The 24831-nt window shown below is 39.5% G+C and overlaps 1 protein-coding gene across 1 annotated transcript in view; it reads right to left on the minus strand.

The window, feature by feature from the left end:
* Window positions 1-24831, minus strand: part of ERC2 (ELKS/RAB6-interacting/CAST family member 2) — a 940128-nt gene that overhangs the window by 233591 nt on the left and 681706 nt on the right. Inside the window, exon 14 of the mRNA XM_061195441.1 lies at window positions 2193-2340. Within this exon, the coding sequence (XP_061051424.1) occupies window positions 2193-2340 (148 nt within the window). The remainder of the gene's footprint in view (window positions 1-2192; window positions 2341-24831) is intronic.

Below are 24831 nucleotides of genomic sequence, written 5' to 3' on the forward strand. Positions count from 1 at the left end.
TGCTTTAGCCCAGGCGGGAGACTAACTGTGCATGGCTGGGGTTTCCCAAATGTGCCCCATGATACCCAAAACCAAGCCTGTCGTGAATAATGAAGGCTTTGTACAGTTTCCCAGGAGCAAATTGAAGGGCTACACTCAATCCTTCCTGGAATCCAGGAGTGCATTTTCATGATGCTGAGAAAGAAAAAAAGCAGCCTTAAAAAAAAATTCCTTATTGGGAAGGGTAGAGGGAGATTTGGGGAGGAAAGTATCTAAGAGGCAAAAAGAAAAATTTAATCCAATGTGCCTGACAGTAAGGCCTCTGGCAATCTTGTCTTTACAGCAGTGCCAGGCTATTTCAGAAGAGCTGCCCCTCTTTTTGATGGTGGCCATCAAAACTAGAACCACTGGCAAATACAAAATAATGAAATTGCACTACAAATCAAGATATAGTGCTATCATCTATGGTTCCAGACTTTATGGCCACTGAATACTGGAAATCATCAAAAGAGGTGAAGGTCAAGATGTGATGTAGGTCTTATGCACCCCCATCCGCAATGGTGGGGGAGAGTATCTCCTTAGCAGCTGACTGACCTGAGACCTTTGGATCATGTATGCATCGTAGCTGGACCCGTGGTACTTGGCCGTAATATCTGGGCTGTAGCCAGCATCACAAGTGCATGGTATATTCGAGCTCGGGGGCTGTTTCCTAGGTCTATAAACCTGTGGGAGAAAGCTACAATGGTTAGGTGCAGGAGGGGAGGGCACAGGGCGCACAGGGAAGGAATTAAGAGAAAGCAAAGAAGGAGCCCCGACTTGACTTTCTGTGGCCCAGTGGGTGGAAAAACCAGTGTAGAAGATGCACAGCCCCAAACAAAGAGGTCAGATGTAAGCGGCCCCCGACCCCCGGGGCCAGCACTAGCAAGGCATGCTGCTCTGTGGAATGACCCCAATGTCTGGCAGTGACTGGGGCCTTCCCTCCGCAGGAGAGGGCACACAGGCGTGGCAGTGCTCGCTCTCGTGCTCTCTCTCTTTCTCTCTCTCTCTCTCACAGCAAGGCAGCCCCATGAGAATAAGACTCTGGTTCAGGGCCAAAGGATGGCTTTTCCTTCCTGAGGAGGGAAAAAGTTGCCCCAGTTGTGAGGGGAGAGAGCTTTTCCTTTCGGGCTTCCTTTCCATTCACCTTGCACACTGTGCTCAGCCCAGATCTCCCTAGCAGGCTGAGAGCCAGTCCTGGGGGCTGAAATCAATATGGATGCACTCCACATATGGTACCACGTGGCATTCACAGGTGGCCCTAGCTAAGATGTGGCAGCCACCTTGTGAGACCACAGACCACTGAGCCATTATCTGCTGAGTGGGTTTCATAATGAAGCTAGAATCCCACTGAATATCTTTAACTATTGATTCCAAAAGCCCTCAAGTTAGACATGGAGGAGAAATAATGCCTGAAGATTTCAGGGATGACTTTGCAATATGCTTTAGGTATATATATTTCCATTTAAGTCACTACTAGAAAACCCTCCAGAAGGCAAAGAACTTTCTGCACAAGTTAGGATTCTGTCTCTTCTTCCTTTTCCCTCAGAAGAAGTATAGTGGCCTAGAGAGGAGGGAAAAACAGGTTAACGGGGTAAACAGGTAATAGAAAAATATTTGACTAAATAATGGCTGAGGAGGTCTCCAAGCATAGTCGGGCAGTCTCCAAGCATAGGGGGTGGGAAAGGGTCCTTGGCCGGAAAGTCCTGGGAAATAGGTGAAGAATCAAAGTTGGAAGAATGGTGAGAAAGAAATCGAAAGAACTGGATGACGGGAGTTATTATTGGGCCCAGAAAGTGAGCAAGACAGAAGGTAACAAGTCCAATGGGAAAGAAGGTGCCCAGAATTTAATTAGTACTTTCTAGGATTTAGTCAGAAGTCATAGAAAGTTCACTGGAAGGAAGAGAGCTGAGAGCTATTTCTGGGGAGATGATGCTAATACAAAAGAAAGGAAAACAGCACTAGTTGCAAACCACACAAGCCCAGGCACATGCACAAAAACACACAAAAGCAATAAAATGTTGTTCCAGTGACAACTTGGGCCATTTCACTCCTACCTGGTTTTAGCTGCGTGAGCCTGCAGGATGGACATGGCAAAATGAAGAGTAGCTAAACCCAGAGAAAGCACCCAAAACCCCAAACCCAGCAAAACACACCATTCGTGCAAAAGGCCCCACCTGCTGCTTTAACTGATGCACTAGTCGATCTTTTTCCCGCTTGAGGGCCATCACTTCTTCCTGTGTCTTTTTCTTTTTGGAGGCAGACAGTTCCAGCAAGGCAATGTTTGCATCTTTTTCACTGATTGCCGCAAGCAGTGCTTCCTGTCTGGTAAAATAAAGATTATTGTGATGATTTTTATAAAGTGAAAAAAAATCAGCATTTATAGTTGAAATGAGCCATGAAGTGTTGTCTCATGGGGAGGACCTATGGATAGTGTTTAAGAAAAACTACCTCCTTGACTCTCAGAATGTACAAAGTAGTTTGGGTCAGAATCCCTGAGACCAACACACTGTGTCCTCTGAAACACGCATCTTTTGATGGTTTCACAGACATATGGTTTCACAGCTGCATATGAGAAATGGAGGGAGTCAATCTGCCCATTCCTTTCTAAGACATCTACCCATTTATCCATCCAGTCATTCAACCATTCATCCATCTGTCAATCCTTCCATCCATCCAGCCAGCCAGCCAGCCATCTGCCAGGTAAGGTTCCAGGTACCCCAAGATGACTCAACAAAATTGAGCAGCAACTTCAATATCAAGTATTATTTTTATCATGCAAGGTTTTCTTTGGAAGAAAGGCATGCAGAGATATTTACTAGGGTCTCCTTTCAATTTTCAACAAAATTAGTAACGCTCCCATGCCATTCCACCAAAAACCACTCTCATTTCTCAGTCTTCCTTATCTCAGTAATTACTGCACCATCCACTAAGTAGCCCAGGCCCCCTAATTAGAAGTCATCCTTCATTCCCTTCCTATAAACTTCTCCCAACCACCAGTAACCACTGGTGTAGCTCTGGTAACCACTTGCCGCCCTGGTACAGAGACCAAAGTAGTCTTTAAAAACAATATAAATCCAGATTCCACCATTCTGTTGCATGAAAAGTCCATTCCATCACCCATTAAACTTCAAATTCAGACCCTTTACTGATGCCTGCAACTCGTTACACCAACTGGCCCTGAGCACCTCCCTGAGGTCATCTTGTTCCCTTCCTCCCTCCTCAATCACTAGCCTCTAGCACATTTCGTTCCTGATCTCTTTTCTAGTCCCTGAAAATGTTACACTTGTTCTCACCTCATAAGCTTTGCCTCTGCCATTCCCTCTGACTGGAATGCCTTTGCCACAAATGGCACCCTTCATGTCTCAGCTCAGAAAAGCCCTCTCCAGCCACTATCCCTAGCAGTGTCTTCCCAGCTTCCACCTTGTACCCAAGCCACTGGCCTGTCACGTTACACTGTTTTTTCATAGAACTCTTTACTATTTGAAAGGATCTTAAGATACTTATTGTTTGTTTGTTTTCTAGACTTGACACTCCATGAATTGGAACCTCATTTGTCTTGTGCACCACCAATTCTCCAGCTTCTAGAAGAGCATTAAGCATAAAGCAGATGTCAAAAATGTTTCTTCAAACCTAGGGGCAAGATAGGAATGAAGATGCAGACCTACTAGAGAATGGACTTGAGGATACAGGGAGGGGGAAGGGTAAGCTGGGACAAAGTGAGAGAGTGGCATGGACATATATACACTACCAAATGTAAAATAGATAGCTAGTGGGAAGCAGCCGCATAGCACAGGGAGATCAGCTCGGTGCTTTGTGACCACCTAGAGGGGTGGGATAGGGAGGGTGGGAGGGAGGGAGACGCAAGAGGGAGGAGATATGGGGATATATGTATACGTATAGCTGATTCACTTTGTTGTATAGCAGAAACTAACACACCATTGTAAAGCAATTATACTCCAATAAAGATGTTAAAAAAAATGTTTCTTCAAGAAATAAGTAAGTTCCCTTTATGCTTTCTAAAAACTGTGGAAGACACCACTGGATAACTCTTCCTCTCACTTAAAAAAATTACAACGCTTTGACTGCTGTTTAATCACTGATCATTGCTCACTCAGAAAAGTATTACAGTTTCTTGCTCCCATTTTACAGTGCAATTTTCTGTCAACATCTGTCACAAATTTTAACCTGGAATTTTCTGAGACCATTATTGACTAAGAAATGGCTCTCCTGCTATGTTTCATTTAGTCCTCCTTTCCTCTGAGGAGGACTTGTCTCAACCATTTGTGTCACTTCAGCAATATTCTAGATAATTTAGAAGACCCTAGAGACCCAGGAAAGCCTCCATATTGGGTACTTTCTTGCACACAAGTCCTAGGACTAAAACCTGGTCATGATGCTGTTTTGCCTTTCTTTAATCCCCATCACCAGACCAGGCCCTCTCCAGATGTTTGGACAAGATGGTCATTATTTGGATCTCAGATTTTCTTTCCCTTTCCACTATAGGGATGGGTATGGACTTTTCTGGGCCCTGCTCATGCCAGGCAGTAGGAGCTTCTGTCTGAGGCTCAGTCAGATGTGAGCAGCAGAAATGTCAGGAAATATCTCCACTTTCCAGAAGAAAACCAGTGCAGGCTGGACTACAAATAACAGCATTAATATTCCGCTTCACAGAGCCTGTCTTCCTCTGGATAACATCTTGAGACAACAGACATGTTGGCCATTCATAGCCACTGCATACTTATACATAAGGCCAACGTGAAGAGGCTGCACGGACTTCAAATCAGGGAGAACCCAATTGCTATCTACTCCAACTTAGCTACAACACACCCAAAGTGATTGCATTATTTTTTGCCACTCTGCCCCAAATAGAAATTTCCAAGTTTTTAAAATGGAAACAACCTAAAAGATCATTATTTGGAAAATTGGAAGTTGATAGTACATTTTGCTATATCCCAACGATTCACTCTTTACAGCTATATGCAGCCATTTAAAATGCTGATAAAAAAAAGTAATGATATATGAAAAGATTTATGTTTGTTGAGAGACTCCATGAGTCTCATATTTCTGCACATTTTATGAGCAAAGGTATTATCTTCTATTCTCACAGTTTTCGAAGGATGTTTGTAGAGTGAATAGCCTTGGGAGATAGATGTAGTGTCTCCCTTAGGATCAAAGGGTAAACATGCTTACTGCCATGTACAATAGTGTCTCCTTCCAGACCAAAAGGCAGACATGTTACTGCCCATTATAAAAGAGTCAAGTTCCCTAAGCTCAGGGTTGCTCTCCTTTAATGAAACCCATTGCATATACAGCTATTCATCTGGCCCACCTGCCTTGCCTCCACGGGACTTGGGGAAAGGGGTATGGACATAAACATGCTGATGCTATTCTCTGAACCTTGAGCAATAAAGCCGTTGCCTCTGACCCAAAAGTCTCTGGTCTTCTGCCTGTGTCCATGAAACTGAGGCAGGCTAGCCTGTTAGCAATGCCAATAGGGAAAATCTCAGACCCTTTTTTTTAAAGCAAAAATCTTTACAAAATGAGTTTAAAATAACTTTTTATTAATCTGATACTTTTAAACAAATAGTTTAAATCATTATGAGCTAATTCTGCACGGTTATGGATTTTCACAGCTTTTGACTTGCAAATGTATACACAATAATATCCCCCAAACATAAAACCATATGCTTAGAAAAAAAAATGAGAGGGAAATACACTAAAATGTTAAGAGTCATTATCTAATGGTGGTGGAATGGATAGGCTAGTTTTTACTCTTTTTCTCCTTATACCTTTCTGTGTTATCCTTCCCTCCCACAAAATATCATAAGAGTAAACATTAAAAAATTGTAAATGAAGCTTTTCAGTCACCAAATAAACTGCAGGTACATGCTTCAAATACTTGGCATACCTGAAATTTCCTCATTTTCCCATCAAGGTATGTATGTTCTCTCTGTCCTTCTCATTCTTTACACACAGGTAGGTGCACACACACATTTTCACATACATACACATCTGGTACAATCCACATCATCTCCCACGTGGATAATTACAATAATATCCTAACTAGGCTCCCTATGTCCACTTTTATATTCCTATGTTCCATGACCCTTTTAAACTCATTTTCCTCTTCCAGGTCAAAATTCAGAATGAGATAGCTTCAGTAACTGTTAAAGTCATCATCTACCTAAAGAATGACCCTTCTAAACTCCTTTTCTCCTACAATTCTATAACTTGGGTTTTTCATGTAGTTAACATGCATTGCTCCTCTTATAATACCATCAAAAGTCCCAATAAATTAATTTATAATTCCCAGTTTTCTCTTGATCAAAGAAAAGCATATTAATTCCTAATTCTCTATAGATATTGTCACTAACTATAGCCCCAAATCTAATTATTCTTAATTATTGAACCTCAAATATATTTAAAATCATTTTTATAAAAGTGTATTTAAAACCACTCATCAATACTCATATCCATACGAAATAACAATTTTGTTGTTTGTAACCTTTTCCTTATTGTATTGCTTGTTTGTTTGTTTGCTTTTGGCTAACGAATCTGTTTTATAAGTACTGGTATTATATAATGATAGAACTCTGAATAAAATTAGTGTAACAAGGATTATACATATTTGGAAACCCTCATTTAAATACTGGTCTTAAACTAATGATAATTTCTTCTAAAATACCTTGATTGAAATCTACATTCCAGTAATTCCAGTCTACTTAAATCAAAGAGTAATTGGCAGAAGATTTTTTTAAAGTATGTAAAACTAGAGAAATATGAACATTTCACACTTTAGGATATTTGGAGAGACGTTCTGAATATGTTGAGGTTATATCTAGCCATTACTTATTTGTATAGGGATGCCAGGCAAAGCAAATTCTTAATTCTGGGCTGACAGAGCCATTACATTTGTTTTTTTTTTAAGCAAAAATCTTTACAAAATGAGTTTAAAATAACTTTTTATTAATCTGATACTTTTAAACAAATAGTTTAAATCATTATGAGCTAATTCTGCACGGTTATGGATTTTCATTAACCTTACTTTGAAAGTCAGGAGTTTTTTTTTTGAGGGTGAGGGATACTAAGCGTAAGTTTTTTTCTAAGAATAAGTTCATCTGCTAGCCCTACATTAGCTTCTAAACTTTTACAATTTCCATAAGCCAGTGTGCTGATATATCTTAAAGCACTTAATAACAAATACTTCATTGTTTTTAGAAAATAGCAGACACTGAAATAAACTAGGAAGCTTAAATTAAATGTTTCTGGGTTTTTTTTTTTTTGACTCAGCCTTTCAAAACTGAGAAAACTGAAGTATTTGCAGCTCTGTAAAGCCTCCTTTACATCTACATCTTTTTTAAAAAGGCTCAAGTATAAAGAGTATATACACTTGGCTATAAATTGGAAACACAAAGAAAAATCCTCATTAATTTCCTCATCAAGTAAGCCACCTTTTAGATTCAAGGCCAGATTTACATTGCTTCAGAAATTGTCACTGTCCCATCAACCTGAAGAAAGTTTCTATAAGCCTGAAGTCACTTTCAGCACTTAATCTGTCCGTTTTGCTTATTCACAGACAACATAAAAAGGAACATATATACTCATCTTTTGATAGTTAGTGGGGTTAAGTATATGCCAAAGGCTTGCAGAATTATCTTTAGAACACTGCAATGCTGCAGTATACAATTACTAAGGTAATCTGTCTATGCCCCAAAATGTAACTTAAAATATGAAAAGGAAGCCCAAATACGCTAGAAAGGAAGATAAGATAATGCAAAGAGAAATAAATCTATAAGAGTCTGCTGAATGCCAAGCTAAGAAAGTGGACCATAGACAGCATTTTATCAAAGTGCAGCCTAAACAAACGTCAAGGGGAATAATTTCTTTAACAAATATGGGCAACAATGGAGGAAAAAAGGGGGGGATTCTGTGCCCTTGCATGCATTTAGTCAGGGTTAACAATGGATAAAAATATGTGCAAGAACACATTTAATAACCCTAAGCTGTCATTCAGTTTGTAGGAGGTAGTCAAGATACAGCTAATAAAACACCAAAAAAATGGTTTTAGCCACCCTGAAAAAAAATCCTCAAGGGAATAAAACAAAAGAGGACTGAAGGGCATCTCCTGCCAAGATAAATGCCTTCTTTCGAGAGTTGCCTGTGGCTAGCCTTCACAAAGAGAGTTCCAGAATCCTCTGATGGTCATACATCCCTACGTCACTTATCACAGTCAATTTAAAAGGGAGCTTTATAAACATTTCTATTTCACTCCCTGTTGCTGTCGTTCTATTAATGATGACTTGGGCTCTGAGAGAGGGTCTAAAATTAATTTTAGGAGTTGTAAATGAGGCGGGCCAATTAGGAACTGTCATAAATTAGATTGGGGGAGAAGTATTAACACAGTTTTTCCTATAGGCTCTTGCTTTAGTTAGCTGACCCATCTTTAGGAACACATTCAATTACAAAAGCAGATGCTTAAAAAAGGCATTCCATTAAAACATGTTTGGATAATTTCAAGGGAAAACCTATATTATGTATGGTGCTCAGCCCACAGTCATGTTCTAATCATAATGTGGGGAAAAAAATTCCGCTCAATCAACTTTTCCCAGTTAATTACTGTTTTCTTTCCCTCATGACCCTGAATCTTCAACCATAAGTTCAGTAGGAGGTGACTTAAGACAGACGGTGACGAAAGACCCTGTTCAAAACAGCCTCTCTCTTACCCCTGGCGTGAGGGTGGGTGAGGTGTGCTATGATCAACCCTGGAGATAGATGCTCATTTGCCTAAATTTTAAAAGCTGTATTTTCAAACGGCATCTTGAGAAAGAAAAGGCTTTTGATATCAATTAATATCAACACTACCCACCAGTAGAAAGATGCATTGTGTATACAGAAGGCCCACGCAGAAAGTGAAGCAGCTTGCATGAGGTGGGCCCACAGGGTGAGATATATTTGAACAATGTGAGTTTCAGCAAGGACAAAGAACAGACCAGATTTGTAAAGGCCAGGCTTTGGCAGCCCAGACTCCTTAATGTGGTTTGTTCTCTGTCGCCCACCTAAAACTGACCTCAAGAAATCGTTTACTCCAATTACAGAGAATTTTGTCTTTGAAACTTAATAGCACACGACTTAAGGGACCACGAGTCTTGTGGAAGTTCTCTGCTCCGTGCACCGGCTTCTACCCCACTACTCTCTCAGGGTGCGACCCAGGGAGGCAGCTGCCTCATCCTTGAGCTCCTCCAAGTGCAACCAGTCCAGGAAGCTCTAAAGAGCCAACATCATGTGCTTCAGGATACAAAGATGTCGGCACCTCTTGGCATCCTGCTACAAAGGGGTATTGGTGAGTCTGAGGCCAGCTGATTTTCCCATGTGGAAAAGGCCTGAGGCCAAAGGAGGATGAGTGCCAGGAAGAGGTACTGCCCTCATCCTAAATCGCTTTCTCCATTCCCAGCCCTTTGGAGATTGATAAAAAGGCAATAAGGGATGGGAGGGACCTCTGTCCAGGTCCTGGCAAGGACATGTGTGAAGTATTATTGACTACTGTGTGCCTGATCCAGACAGAGAGAGAGAGAGAGAGAGAGAGAGAGAGAGAGAGAGAGAGAGGGAAAAAATAAGAAAATACTTCTTTTGATTACCTTAGTCTATTTTGATTTTTTAAAACTTACCCATACAAATAAAATATCACTGAAGTCCTTTAGAAGAGAAGATACTTAGTGCCTTAGTTTTGGAATTGAATATACCTGGGTTTGAATCTCAGCAATATCTTTTGTTTCTGTGCCCCCGCACAAGTTACTTTATGCATCTGAAACTTCAATTTCCTCATAATGAACTAAGAAGGATAACAGTAACTCTCTCAGACTGTTGTAAGAATTAAACGTGATGATGCAAGTAGAGATTCTGTCCAGTGTCGGACAGGACCACGCAAATGTTAGCAATTACTTATTATTACATAATATGGACACCACCAAATGTAAAGACTCAAAAGTTTTGCATTAATTTCTACTGGGGTCCTCTTTGTAGAAAACATATCTAAATATGCCAATGGGTCTCTTATTTTCAAGACAGACTCTCAGAGAAGCCTCTGAAATTGGTTTCTGTTAAGCTGCCCATTTGACTTTCATGAGCTGATGTTTGTTTTGCAAACAAACTTAAAGGATAAAATAGAGCTTGAATGTGGAGAAGAATATGTCCGTCATAGAAGAGTTGCATCCAAGACCAGCCCGGTCTGACTGTTCAATATCATCCCGCCTGAACTGATAGGGAAGGCCACACAAAGGTGGGCAAGATGTGATTCATGCAGTGTGAGAAATGGAAAAGTGTTCTGAAAAGTGACTTTTTAAAGGGCAAGGTCAAGTGCAAAATCTAACCAAAGTCAAACAACTTCAAAACAACAACAAAAAATTCTTTCATTAAAGAAAAGACCAAAACTTTAAAAAAATTGGTAAATTTGGAAGGCAGTGAGGGCAAGTGAAATGAAAGGGCTCCCTGACCCAAGCGAATACCCTGTGTCAATGTAATGTTCTATGATGCTCATTCATTCTCTTTATTCCCATTCAGTGCTGAGAAGGCTTCTATGTTGAGCATTTAGCTCTGCCAAGGTAGCTTTCTATATAAAATACACCCAACTAGACTCCCTGGAAAGGTTATTGATGATTGATAATAAGAAAACTAAATACATCTGGACTTCACTGTGGGCCAGAGCTTTGCCAGCATCTACCTAAACTAAACCTATTGTCCATGGATGATCAGTTACTGTCAAGAGACTTGCCTCATCACATTAACTTTTTGGTTGACTTCAAGGCTTGGCCCCCAGGGCAACTGATAAATTATTTTTTTCTTATTGGTAAGATGTATATGTGTGTATGCATGTGTGTATTATGTAACTATCCCAAAAGATAGTATATTTTAATTTTCCCTCTACTCTATATTTAAGGCTACTGAGATTCGTTAGTGAGTCTTTGCACAGAGCAGCAAATCGCCCTCCTGTATCTTGAACTACATACTTCCCTTCTTAATTTGAAATTTTTGTGTTAAGTCAAACCTCCCTTTGTTTATGTTTACATGGAACAGAATATTCCCATGGGCTATACTATAATGAAAAACAAAGCAGATTGTCATGTCATTGCTCTAAGAGGGATATAAGCAGAAGGGGGCACATTCCAGAATTTCGTTAATGCAACATTTGAAGAAAATCGAATTAAGGTTCTGTGGAGCAGATCTTTGTAGAGAGAAATACAAAAAAATTGAGTTTGTTGGAAGCAGCTTCTTTGAGAGAGCTCCTATCCATGGGAAGGAAAAAGGCAGTTGTGCTCCTGTGTTGGGAGAAGGAAACATGGAGTGATATGTTTACGTGTGCTGTGGATGACCGTAGCGGCCAGGTAAAAAGCAGGCTTCTAGGAGGGGCAGGAAGGTGATACGTGATAAAAAGGAGGGCTAAACAGATTCCCATCAACTTGAATCTGTTCTCCCTTGCTGTGCCTGCCACGGAACTGAACAACAATTCAGGATAACCAATAGGAGTTTTCCTTTGGAAAGCTGATAACTTTTAAAGCATCCTCAAAGATGAAATTCGGCACGTAAATCTCTTTGAGAAGTCTGGATTTTAGGTCTGCCATCTCGTGGCCATTGCAATAAATTCTACCCTTTTCCACTTTTTTTCCAAAGTAGTTACACCTTTATAATCTATATTCTAAAGAGATATCACAAAGGGTGCTTATTTTTTAAAAAATGAACTTTAGCCATAGGAGAGCTCTGCAATGCAGAGGGAGCTAGGACATTTCACATTCTAATCCTCTTTCCACTCACATTTTTCATTCCTTGATGAAAGCCTAGATCAAATTATCACTTACCAAATTATCAAATAATCATTCCATATGGGATTCGGCCTGCTGAGAAGTCAATTAAGAGGTAATAGGTATGTTTTTGGTACCTTTTTTTTTTTTAAAAGAGGTAACTTAATTGACACATAGTTGCCCACAAATGAAAGTCTCAGCATTTCTGTTCTTGCCATAGATTTGCTAAGAGAACATATAGAATAAAATAGATTTTAAATCCAATGGGGCTTTGTACCTAAAAATTAGGAGGATGTGTCTTTCTGGAAATAACTTAAAAGTCCAAATGACAGAGATTAAAAATACACACTTCAACATAGTGAGGAGAAGAAGTGAGACCAAATTCATCACAGTTCTATGCTGGCAAGAAATTGCTAAAATGCCTCCATGAAAACAGACTGAACCTGTCTAAAGAACACTCACTAACCACTTGTTGAATGTGTTAATGGGAGAGAAAGCAAATGCACAGGGCCATTTTCTTGGTAAGGCTTCACCAATGTACCATAACCTCTAGACTAAAAAGAGATGCAAGAACATATTCAAAGACCATAAATTCATTTCAGAGCCCAAATTAAAGAAGTGTAGAACTATAAACACACACACACCTAAACTATTGCATTGCTAAGCAACTGATTTAAAAGATATGCAGAACAAAGAGCGGCAAAAATCAGCTAGTGAGTCCAAAAATAATGAGAATTTATATCTGTTAGTTTCCTGAAATTTCTGTATTCATGAATACAATATGTGAGACACTACTAGGGCTCCTTCTCAGAGGATGAGGGAACATGAAACCAGACAGCGGATGAGGAATGAAAGAGTCTGGTAAACTACCTGAAAGCACTCCACATCTGGAAAGAATCGTGGGGGGAACCAGCCCAAGACACAATGGTATAGAAAGCAGTCTCAGATTTACAGTATGGGTGGCCCTGTGGCTCATGGAAGTGAAATTTCCACTCTGGGAGGAGCGATCACTAGAGGCAGGAACATTTCTGATGTGAAATTATGAAGTCCAACCAGAAGCAATTGAAATGAACATGTTCCTCTGGGGTGGCTGTTTAGTGGTCACACAAGGAAGAATAAACCAACCAGATGATCAGAGCCCAGTTCTTCAGTCCCTTCAACATGAGTGCCCACTGCACACCAGGTACCAGAGATGAAAGGACGAACACAACAGGCACAACCCCTGCTTCCTTGGAGCTTGCCACACAGCAGACCCCAGAGACTCTCTCTCCACACAGTCATGAGATGAGCTGACCCTGCAATGATGCCACAAAACACAAGGAAATACCCTTCGACTTCCATTAGGAACAAATACCAGATCATCAGCAGTACCGTGCAAAGAAGATATCCATGAATCCTTTTTACCAATTTGAAGGCTGGGAATAAGAATCCACGTGGCATCTCCACCCACGTGTATCAAATACTGGGATAGCTGATTCAAAAGCTCCCTCCCATCCGGTCCTCTTCATTCTCAGTATCCAGTGCAATCCAGCTACAATCCAGATGCTCAAAAACAAACAAATAAATAGAAACACAAAATCTTATATTTATAGCTATTAGACTGAATGATATGAAGTGTTTTTTGTAGCTCAGAAACAGTCAAATATCAGCAATTTCATGTAGTTCAATCTAATAGTTTTCTTCCATAATAAAAGCAGCTTTACTGGTTTCTTTGTTTGCTTGTTTATAATAGGTGCCCATTTTCATTCTTTATCACTTTCTACTCTCAAAGATTTAAAAGGTTGAGGCATTTCCCTCTCCACAATATCCAATTCTTTTTTTTTTGCTGTTAAGGTAGTTTTTATTTATTTATTTAAAACATCTTTATTGGAGTATAATTGCTTTACAGTGTGTGTTAGTTTCTGCTGTATAACAAAGTGAATCAGCTATACATATATGCCCATATCCACTCCCTCTTGCATCTCCCTCCCACCCTCCCTATCCCACCCCTCTAGGTGGTCACAAAGCACCAAGCTGATCTCCCCGTGTGATGCAGCTGCTTCCCACCAGCTATCTGTTTTATATTTGGTAGTGTATATATGTCAGTGCTACTCTCTCACTTCGTCCCAGCTTACCCTTCTCCCTCCCCGTGTCCTCAAGTCCATTCTCTACATCTGTGTCTTTATTCCTGTCCTGCCCCTAGGTTCATCAGAACCTTTTTTTTTTTTTTTAGATTCCATATATATGTGTTAGCATACGGTATTTGTTTTTCTCTTTCTGACTTACTTCACTCTGTATGATAGGCTCTAGGTCCAATCATCTCACTACAAATAACTCAATTTCATTTCTTTTTATGGCTGAGTAATATTCCATTGTATATATGTGTCACATCTTCTTTATCCATTCATCTGTTGATGGACACTTAGGTTGCTTCCATGTCCTGGCTATTGTAAATAGTGCTGCAGTGAACATTGTGGTACATGACTCTTTCTGAATTATGATTTCCTCAGGGTATATGCCCAATAGTGGGATTGCTGGGGCATATGGTAGTTCTATTTTTAGTTTTTTAAGGAACCTCCTTACTGTTCTCCATAGTGGCTGTATCAATTTACATTCCCACCAACAGTGCAAGAGTGTTCCCTTTTCTCCACGCCCTGTCCAGCATTTATTGTTTCTAGATTTTTTGATGATGGCCATTCTGACTGATGTGAGGTGATACCTCATTGTAGTTTTGATTTGCATTTCTCTAATGATTAGTGATGTTGAGCATCCTTTCATGTGTTTGTTGGCAATCTGTATATCTTCTTTGGAGAAATGTCTCTTTAGATCTTCTGCCCATTTTTGGATTGGGTTGTTTGTTTTTTTGATATTGAGCTGCATGAGCTGCTTGTACACAATATCCAGCTCTTAATCTCACACATACCCAAGACTAACCACTAGAGGCAATTAATCCAGTCCATAGGAGAGAGACTGCTACACAAATCAGAGGGGGAGGAGGGAGATTAGAAGCCTAGAAAGGTGACAGAGCTCAGTCCCTTTCAGACCTGGAAAACCACTTAGTGAGAAACATCCTGGTGACCAGACCCCAACCTGACACTAATTACCACTCCCTGAGATACTGACCTGTTGACTGATTGCTTTGAGATCAGATCATCTATCTCCCAGGACAGCCTTGAGGCTGTCCAGCCCCACTGAGCAGCAATGGAGTACCTTCTTTTAGATTTGAACTTCAAGTCACAGGACCTAAGGCAGAAGTTCAAAGAAGAATGGGGCTGCAGAACTCTTAATGGGGTTTCCAAAGGCTCATTGATGAGAGGCCCAATTAAAAAAAGCACCTTTGAGAATGGCAACATACTCCTGGGTAGTGGCATAAGAGAGCAGTCTAATGTTGTCAGCCAATGTCTTAATCTCCATCTATATCTGAAAAGAATTTACTACAGACAAAAAAACTATGCTAAGTGCTAAGAGGGATCAGCAAGGGATAAGGCTTGCAAACGCTTCTGGTAAAGAAAGCAAATGCATATGAAAACTTAAATCACAAAAGATAAATAATAGTTGATTAATGAATGACTCCATTGTTAGGATGAAGGATAAATGATTATTAATAGTTATCACTGTGTTTGCTGTATGATATACAAGGCATAAGTAAAGTACATTATTTCATTTCATCCTCTCAAATTATCCTCCAAGGAATTAATTATTATTATTATTAATTAATTATTATTCCTATTGTAAAGTTGAGTACACTGAGTAAGTTTTAAGTAGATTGCCCAAAGTCACATTATTTTTTTTTTTAATAAATTTATTTTATTTATTTATTTATTTTTGGCTGAGTTGGGTCTTCGTTGCTGTGCGCGGGCTTTCTCTAGTTGCAGCGAGCGGGGGCTACTCTTCGTTGTGGTGTGTGGGCTTCTCACTGCGGTGGCTTCTCTTGCTGCAGAGCATGGGCTCTAGGAGCGCGGGTTTCTGTAGTTGTGGCACGCGGGCTTCAGTAGTTGTGGCTCACGGGCTCTGGAGCGCCGGCTCAGTAGTTGTGGCACACGGGCTTAGCTGCTCCGCGGCATGTGGGATCTTCCCGGACCAGGGCTCGAACCCATGTCCCCTGCATTGGCAGGCGGATTCTTAACCACTGCACCACCAGGGAAGCCCCCACATTGCTTTTAAATGGTGGAACTGGAATTTGAATCCAAGTCTGTGTGACTTGGTTATTTTGCTAAAATGCTTGATTGTAGGAAGTAAGGAATGTCCCTTTGGTCCGGGATGATGGGGGGTAGTCTTCAGAGAGGGCAGGGGTGACAGCTGAGTATGAAGGAAGGCTGGACTGGAAGGGCTCTGAAGGGAAAGAGAGGCTTCCAGATGGAGGTCTTTGAGGAAACACTAAGAGGATTCAGCCATTTAAAATTATTTCTCTCTTGCTTATTTATGCTTATTTCCAGCTGCACAACTTCCAGGAATGTTAGGGTACCACCAAGGAAAAGTGTGGCCAAACTAAGTAATTCCTAAGTGCCAACCCAAAGACTGGTACTGGCTCGTACTGAAGTTTTCATACATGCACGCACTCACACACGCACATACAAGTCCCTGCACACTCATTCACATACACACACGTGAAGACACAGACAAATATTGTGGGAGTAAGATTGCCAACCGCTTTGTAAGTAACAGCAGCCTTTTATTCTGAAACTAGGTAATGTCCTTCCTACTTTCTGATGTTAAAATACCCTTTTATGCAATGATGATGATAGTAGTTAACATCTGAAGAATCTTATTTAATAGCTTAATTAGGTTATCAAGCTTTACGTTGTTTTCAAAAATATTTTTTCTTATTATTGGTCCATGACATCCAAAGTCTAGAAAGCATTCATTTGATTGCCGAACATTATTCTAATGAGGGTATCTATGAGGAATATCTGGGGCATTCCCTTTATCCCCGCATTGTTCTACACAGATGGGCGCTTGTCTTTCCTTTTGAAAAGTGCTTGACATTTCCCTAAATATTGCTCAGGCTTCCAAGCAGTCTGCCTTACAAACTTATAAATGTCATGTTGAACTCAAATTGTGATTACTAAGTGACCATCCCTTTGACAACAGGAAAGTCTGTTTCAGATATCATATCCGTAGGATATGTGGAGAATAATCTTTTATTTCACAAATAAGCCTTGTCAGGCATAAAGTCCAGGTCCTTCTGGGGACCCTCAGTGATCACAGAAGGAAAGAGAAATTGAGTTGGTCAACATCAGTCTTTAGGAAAACCACACCTAAAGGTGGCCAGAGGGTCCAGTGCGAACCTGCTTCCCCTCCCATTGTCCATTTTGTTGGATTTCTAATGCAATATGTGTATGTATAGAAACTATGAATGTGGGAATAATCAATGTCTTGGGTGACTTAGGAACATGGTAGTTATTCCTTCAAATATTTCCTAACGTGACTACACACAAGGCTTGTTCCAGGGGGTCCTAATAGTTGAATTAGGACCTAAGGATGAAGTCACAGATAGGTGAGGCTGATAGCAATTCAATAAAAGGAAGAACTCTGGCTAAGTCACGGATGCCCAACAAGAGCACAGGCTGCCTCATTCTCATCTCTGAAGGTACCGGTACAGACAACAGAGGACCATCTTGAGCAACTCCCAGAGAAAGAATTCTAACAAAGGATGAGTGACGCGACTGAAACTGTATTTTAGTTAGGTTTCTTTGGATTATAAGAAGCAGAAACTGATTCTGGCTAATTTAGCAAGGAGAGGGTGTATTAGAGGGATGCTTGGAAGGGACAAAGAAAAATAAAAAACAGCTAACAAGGGAGTTTTAGGAAGGTCAGTGAGAAAGTCACTCCAGGACCCTCACAGCAAGAAATCCCAAATCTTTCTTAGGAAGTTTATGTAATAACTCTGCTACAACCTTTAGGCTTAGTAGAAAAAGAGTGATGTCCGACCTTTCTGGAAAGGAAATGGATTAGCCCAACTCAGATCAATAAACTACAACCTGGGATCCCTATCACTGGGAACCCACCCTAAATAATTGGGTCACATAACCAAACAGGGATAGCTATGATTTGGGAGCAATTACTAATTGGCAATTACTCTAATCATCTTACAGCCTGAAGGGTCTATTTCAGTGGGGTGGCTAGAGCTGTCTGTTACTGGCTAGCGAGAGTCAATTATGTGCATCTCTTTCCAACTCCATGGTCAGTCTTTACCTTTGCCATGGTAGGAGTATTTACACCGTGGAAATTGGCAAATATTACCAATCAGGGCTTTTTTTTCCCCCACTGACATTGTTTAGCAGCACACCATTGCCCTATTTCAAGATTATGAAACCATCTTGCCAAGATTGCTATACACCCAAGAGGACATGCCACAGATCCCACAACTGGGAATATTTTCTAATATTTGCTAACACTCATCAGCACTTTTTCTGTGCTGAATACTACACTGTTCTAAAGCACTATAGTCCTGTGACACTATACTATACACTATACTATTCTAACTTCTTTATGTGTATTAACTCATTCAACCTGCCCAACAATTTAAAGAGGTAGGTGCTATCTTTCCCCCATTTGACAGATAAGGAAATAGAGACAGAGAGGGATGAATTAGCTTGCCTGAGTTCACATGGCTAATAAATGGCAAAGTGGAGATTTGAACCCAGGCAGTCTCTAATTCGATAAGCCCTCAAAATAAAAGAGACAGTGTGTAACTATTGTTCTGAGTTGAGATATCCTTGACACAGAGAAACTAGACAACCCAATTACTTTGAATCTTGTGAGGACCTGGCTGAATCTCAATAAGAGGATCATGTCAGTCACACTGCTGCTGTCAGTGAGACCAGCCCAGAACAGCTCCCAACTAGTGCTTCGTTGTTCATTCCTTTCATTACCCAGGATGCCCAATGGATCGAAGACAAATCCAAAAGCTGCTACAAATCCACAGAGAAGAGAGAGATTCACAGTGTACAGTGCCAGAACTCCCGAAGCGAGTGAAAACAGCACTTCAGGACTCAGTGGGCAGTGCATATCACATGGATGTTCCTCAAGAGGCCCTGACGTCACAATCCCAGGAAGAAAGGGGAGAGAAGTCTGAACCTTCAACCTGCCTCCACCACTAGTACTACTGGGAGGCAGGCATGGAAAACAGAAAGCAGGGGCCTAATAGAAAGAGTCACCTGATTTTAGTTGTGTGTGTTGGACAAGTCACTTAACATTATGCATCTTAGCTGTGGGGCCTGTAAAATGAAAATGATGTTACCTACTCCCAATGTCACTGAGAGGTTCAAATGAGATAACCCACAGGAAAGCATCTGATAAACTGCAAAATCTCACAAAAATGGTGAGCAATGTCCCTGCTCACATAACTGTGGCCCCTAAAGCGCAAACAGCAATGATGTAGATTGATTCATTTCAAGCAGTATCTGTTATGGACTCACTATGAGCTAGGCACTGCTGCTATCAATTAAGCCAAACCGTTAAGCTGGTGTAAAGTCATCAGTCCAAATGGCTGATGGGAGTTTCAGCTGGGATAAACCTAAGTCCACGAAGGGAGAATGACTATCTGAAGGAAACACAAGACAGCTTTCCTTCTCTAGTGATTTATTTAGAGAAGTGACCACAATCCATTGACGGGAAAGACAATGCTGTCTCTATAAATAGTCTTTAAAAATTATCAATTATTTAAATCCACTGAAGAGTCAATGAATATTTGTTGAATGAATGAATGGGATTCCATAGATCTGGCTTCAAATCCTAGTTCTGCACCACTATCATCTGTGTGATTTTGTGGAAGTTAATTAACTGGGTGAATCTCAGTTTCTTCATCTATAAGATGAGAATAATACTACTCTCATGGGGTATTATATGAGATAAAATATGTAAACCACTTAGCACATTTCCTTGGATACAAGCAGTTATTATTATTATGAACACAAGCTGTAGTTATTATTGCTATAATTATTAGGTTAGCTTGTTAGTTTACTATTAATATCAGCTACAAGATAAATATGTTCAAATCACCAATTACCAAGGGAGTAATATGAGTATTACCAGCTGTTAGAGCCCAAAAGAGAAAACTATTTAAAAAAATAAAAAAGAGGAATGTTGAGTAACAATATTCTCAGTTTTCTGTATTTGTATCTAGAGATTTAATACGTTCCTAGGGTTTATCATGGTATCACAATTCCACTTCCACTCGCTTAAGCAAATGTAAATTGGAGAGTGGAAAGGAATTTTCTGATAAGTGCAAGAAGAACCACATTATAAAATTGAGTGTAGCCAAGACAACATTTCCACTCTAGACTTTGGCTTCCTTTTTTTTCAATCACTTAGCAGGACTCTTTTGAATATCCAAACTCAGTATTTCAGTGGATCTTCAGAGCCAAGAAGCTTTCTGCAAAGGATTAAAGAAGTAGCAAAGTGCTATTAAGAATACAAATTTAATTCACTCGAAGAAAAAAACAACTGTGAAGCTGTGACAGTTGCCCATTCTTGTGTAAAGATTAAAAAAAAAAAAAAACACCACAAAATTTTAACAGGGAAAATATCAATGGACTGCTATGGTCAAATAAACGAAGCCCCATCAATTTATTTGTAGCTTCTCTTTGAATTGCAAATAAAACAGGTGCTAAATGTCTTTCTTTGTCCTGTTAAAGAAGTCTGAAATTCTCAGGCTTTTCTATGCTAAACAACACAAAGTGAGCGGTGACAATTCTTTGCTCAAATTGAATCAATTTATTGTAATAATATAGCACAATAACTGCATTACATTCTTAAGTGACAGCTGCTTTCTTTAAGTTATTTTTTAGTTTAAAAAAGGGAGGATGAAGGAGATACAGCAATTGTCCTGATAAGAAGACAAAAATCTATCTCCATTTTAAAGCTTTTAAAAAACTAATTACGAATAAAATGCTCAGAGTTCTAGTGATTGGCTATTCATCTTTTTTTTCCTCAACCATTTCCTCGAAGATCCATCTGCACTTCATTTATTTATTTCCACATAAAGACAGCTTATAATTTGCTTATCCCAAATTTGAAATACTGGTTTGTCTGTAAATATGGAAGCCTAGAAGAAGCCCCAGTAATTGGTGCTTTTAGCCGCCCACTTAATCTTACTTAAATTACCAGCACTCACAATGAGGAATGACCGAGAGGCTCAGGTTGAGTAACCACCAGGATGGCAAATGCAGGAGATGAGGTTAATAAAGATTATTGTCAGGAATCTGAACGTTATTCCAAATCACGGTTACCAACGAGTCACAGATTAAGAGTTTTGCTAACTAGAAGCTAGGTGATGGCCAACTGCGGTAGTTAAGACATTATTGCTTCTGTAAACGCTAAACCCAAGTATAAAGTAGACGTGTAATCTTCAACTCCCTGAACACCCCAATTTGGCCACTAAAGATGCTGTTTTACATTTCCAAACATTTTCCCCTGTCACTACTTTTTATACTTCAGTTCTCAGGTTGTAAGTATTTGTTACTTGCAAAGCAGGCCCCTTTGAACACTGAATCATTGGAGGCATCTGTAACTAACTGCCAATGCCGCCTGCCAAACAAAAACTCCCTGCTGGTGACATGACCACCTAGTGACCTCTAAAAATGTTGTAACAATGTGAAAAATGGCTCCCTCTTGTAGGAAACAGCAATTTTTTAAATTAAACGTACATCGAATGTTCGCTTATATACAGATAAATGGTGTTCAGAGTCACCTTCTCTGTTTCCAATTTCAATCTTTTGAAACCCAGCCCAAACCTAAATAAATAAACGTTGATACTAAGAAGAAACTAAGAGCTCAAGAGCCTTGTGATTTTGCAAACAGCTTTTTTCCATTTTCGAAAATCTAAACTCTGGGCCAGACACAGAACAGGTAATGAAAAGGAACAGGCTTGGCAGTCCCTCTGTGGTTCTAAGCTGAAAAATACGTCAGGCAGAAATAAGTGGCTATAATTTGGCAGGCTTAATGTCTTTAAAAGTTTGCAGCTTGCTAGGGAAAAAAAAAATTTTTTAACAGTTATAACATTTACAAATTGAAACACAATCACTAAGCTAAAAAGCCACCTTGACATAATTTTCATTACCCTCATACTTTTAAATATACTTTTATCATCTTCAAGTGTTTTTCTACCTACATAATAGTAGCACTGGTGGTTATTAAAACTGAGGGCACCAGGAGGCTTTTTGATGCTAACGTGATGTTAGGCGACTGTAATACTGGTGAATTTGGTTTATGCCGTTTGACATCAAAATATTCAAGCCTAGTCTCACTTTAAAAGGTGCAATGGAGCTTCCCATAGGTGCCCAATGGGACACAAGAAATGGGAAATTGGACTTGACAGTAAGTATTTTTGAGGCTGTGGATCACTGTTTTTCCAGTTAGTTTATCTTCCTAAATTTCAAAATTAAAAGTCTCAAAGCACCAGAGCTATGACATGTCAAAGGCTGTTTGACTTTAACGTGTCTATTGTTCATCTTGACAACTTCTCCTGATGAATTATTTCCAAACACTGGCCCGAGCCACGAAAAATCAAATCTGCTTGAAAACAAAGTGGCACCAGCAACTGTTTGTTTCCAAGCCGTTAAAATGCCTGGGAGATCACCGGTTTTAGAAAGAAAGGGTAGTCAGTCCTTTTGCCTCTGAATCTTTCTGACCTATCACCACACTCCACCCTCCCCCTACCAAGGCAAAGAAAACCATCTGAGTTCCCTCCCTCAAAGCAAATGTACCTACTCTTAACTCTGATTTTTAAAAATAATAAGATATAAAAAAAAAGAAAATGCATGCCCAAATCCATGTTAAAATATGCTTTTACCTTTTCAAATTTTAGCTTAAAACCTACTTTGTTAATATGTGGATGTAGCAAATTCAATATGCTCTTGGTGAAAGTGCTGCACACGGCACTAAAAACTATTTCCCTTAAAACTAAAGTGAATTTTGGCAATCAGAAAAAAATGTCAAATGATATTAGTGTTATAGCATGGTGAATTACTACCATTTCCAACCGACGATGGCTTCTCCTTAATTTGTGACACTTTCCCCAACTTTAATTAACAGTTCTATAATATGTAAATCGTTCTGGAAGACTTATGGTCTACAAAAGAGCACTCATACTACTGAGCATAAAGCAAATTTGAATTTTTAAAGAAATCTGAGAGGTAGCAGGGGAACTGCCTTCCACCCTGACCTCTCTATCTCAGGCTTTGTGGAAAGGCAGTTCATACTGGCAATACGGTTTGACCAATGTTACATCCAAATTCATGCAAATTATAACTATGCATATAAAATCAGTATGATAAAATTATATTAGGGGGATCTATATGAAGTTTCTAGTCTCCAAATGACAATATCACTTTCAACCTAGCAATAAAGTACCTTACTTTCTGCATCTATAAAATGAGTCTAATAATGATCTCACAGGACTGATATGAGAAGTCAATGAATATTGTATATAAAGGAGTTAACACAGTGCCTGGCACATGGTAATCATTCAGTAAATGAATGTAGTAGTAGGAAGAGAAATCATAATTCTATAAATATTGTTCATTTTGAACATTCTAAGTTTAGGCTACTACTGCTTATGTAAACACAAGCTGTTTATCAAATAGCTTACAATTTAAGAAATGTAAGTACTTTACTTACAATTTAAGAAATGTAATCAATTCTTAGTTAATATCAACTAAGTGTTCTCAGTAAGTATGATATCTTTAAAAGTCAATTTTATTTTAGGTTCAGGTAATATTTCTCTTTTGTAAAAGACAGTTATGTCAAATCAAGATAAATATTATATATACATACACACATTTATGTCTTTGAGTTCTTATTTTCTGTATTCAAATAACAATAGAGACCATTTTCTCATCAGGAGAGAATTACATTTGATCACTACAAGAGTGGCTGAAATATTAACACTTTTCCAATTTTTTGTCTATCCAATATTTCCAAGAAATTCCCCGTACAGGGCTAGGTGACTCTAGTAATCTGCTATTCTCCCCAAAACAAACATGGATTGTTCTAAGTTCATGAAGAAGAGACAGAGTTCCATATTTTAAGTTTCATCATGCAAAGGAACAGTATCACACTAAATTATCCACTTCTGAAAGATTAAGGGTCTGGAGTATACATCTGAGATAGTCTAGCACTCTGAAATTAATTAAGCCAAATCATGTGAATTGGTTTCCTCAACTCCAAACCATGTACACCACAGGACCTCCACTCACACCCAGGAAGATCACAGAAACCCCTCCCTGCATCTTCTCATTTTGTGCTTTTCTTAGAAATCTGTCATTCTCACAACCACTTCTTTGACTGGTAATCATGAAAGTTGAGAGGCCGACTAATGAGGAGGAGGGCTTCCTGCTGTCCTTCAGAGCCCTCCAGGGCCCCTATATGCGCTTTAGGAATCTTTGGACTTTAAGATCCTTACCCCCATTATACAGCTTTCTGCATTAGATTTCTTTGTGTCCTAGGGTATTGCTAGCCTGCACATTGAGGGTTGGCATTCAGACAAGGTGGGTCATGTCTGTAGCCAAAAGAAATTCAGCTATTTAATGTAAGAAATTGTGGATATTGGATCTTTCCACTCTTCTTATTGTATGTTAAAAGCCAAACCAACTCCCTTGCAAAAAGTTCAAACTATATAACATTTTCCAAGAAGGTTATAGTGGGTTTATGTCAATGCAGGTGAATGGATCAAATATATTCTTCAGTAAGGTCTCCAACAACAAATAAGGCTTAAGCATATTGAAAGAGAGTCCATTTTGGAAATTCAAAACACTTGGCTTGCCAAGGTAAGGGCCAACCACCAAATTCCACCAGATAAGGTGGTTTTTCTTTTTTCTTTTTAGATTATACACTCTAATTCTTGGTACTTTTAGTTCTTTGCAGTGGAATTTCAATTTGGAATAAAATTTTACTCCCTAATAATTAAGCCAAACCTCAAAAGGAGCTCTGTTTTATGACATTTCAGTCTCCCCCAGTTTACCTATCTGTGGAATTCCTCCTTTTGTACCAATCCAACAGAGCGTAAATTAAAGCAAATTGTGAGCAGTATCCTAAAAGA

Source organism: Eubalaena glacialis, chromosome 7 (genome assembly GCF_028564815.1).
Source record: "Eubalaena glacialis isolate mEubGla1 chromosome 7, mEubGla1.1.hap2.+ XY, whole genome shotgun sequence".
Lineage (NCBI taxonomy): Eukaryota > Metazoa > Chordata > Mammalia > Artiodactyla > Balaenidae > Eubalaena > Eubalaena glacialis.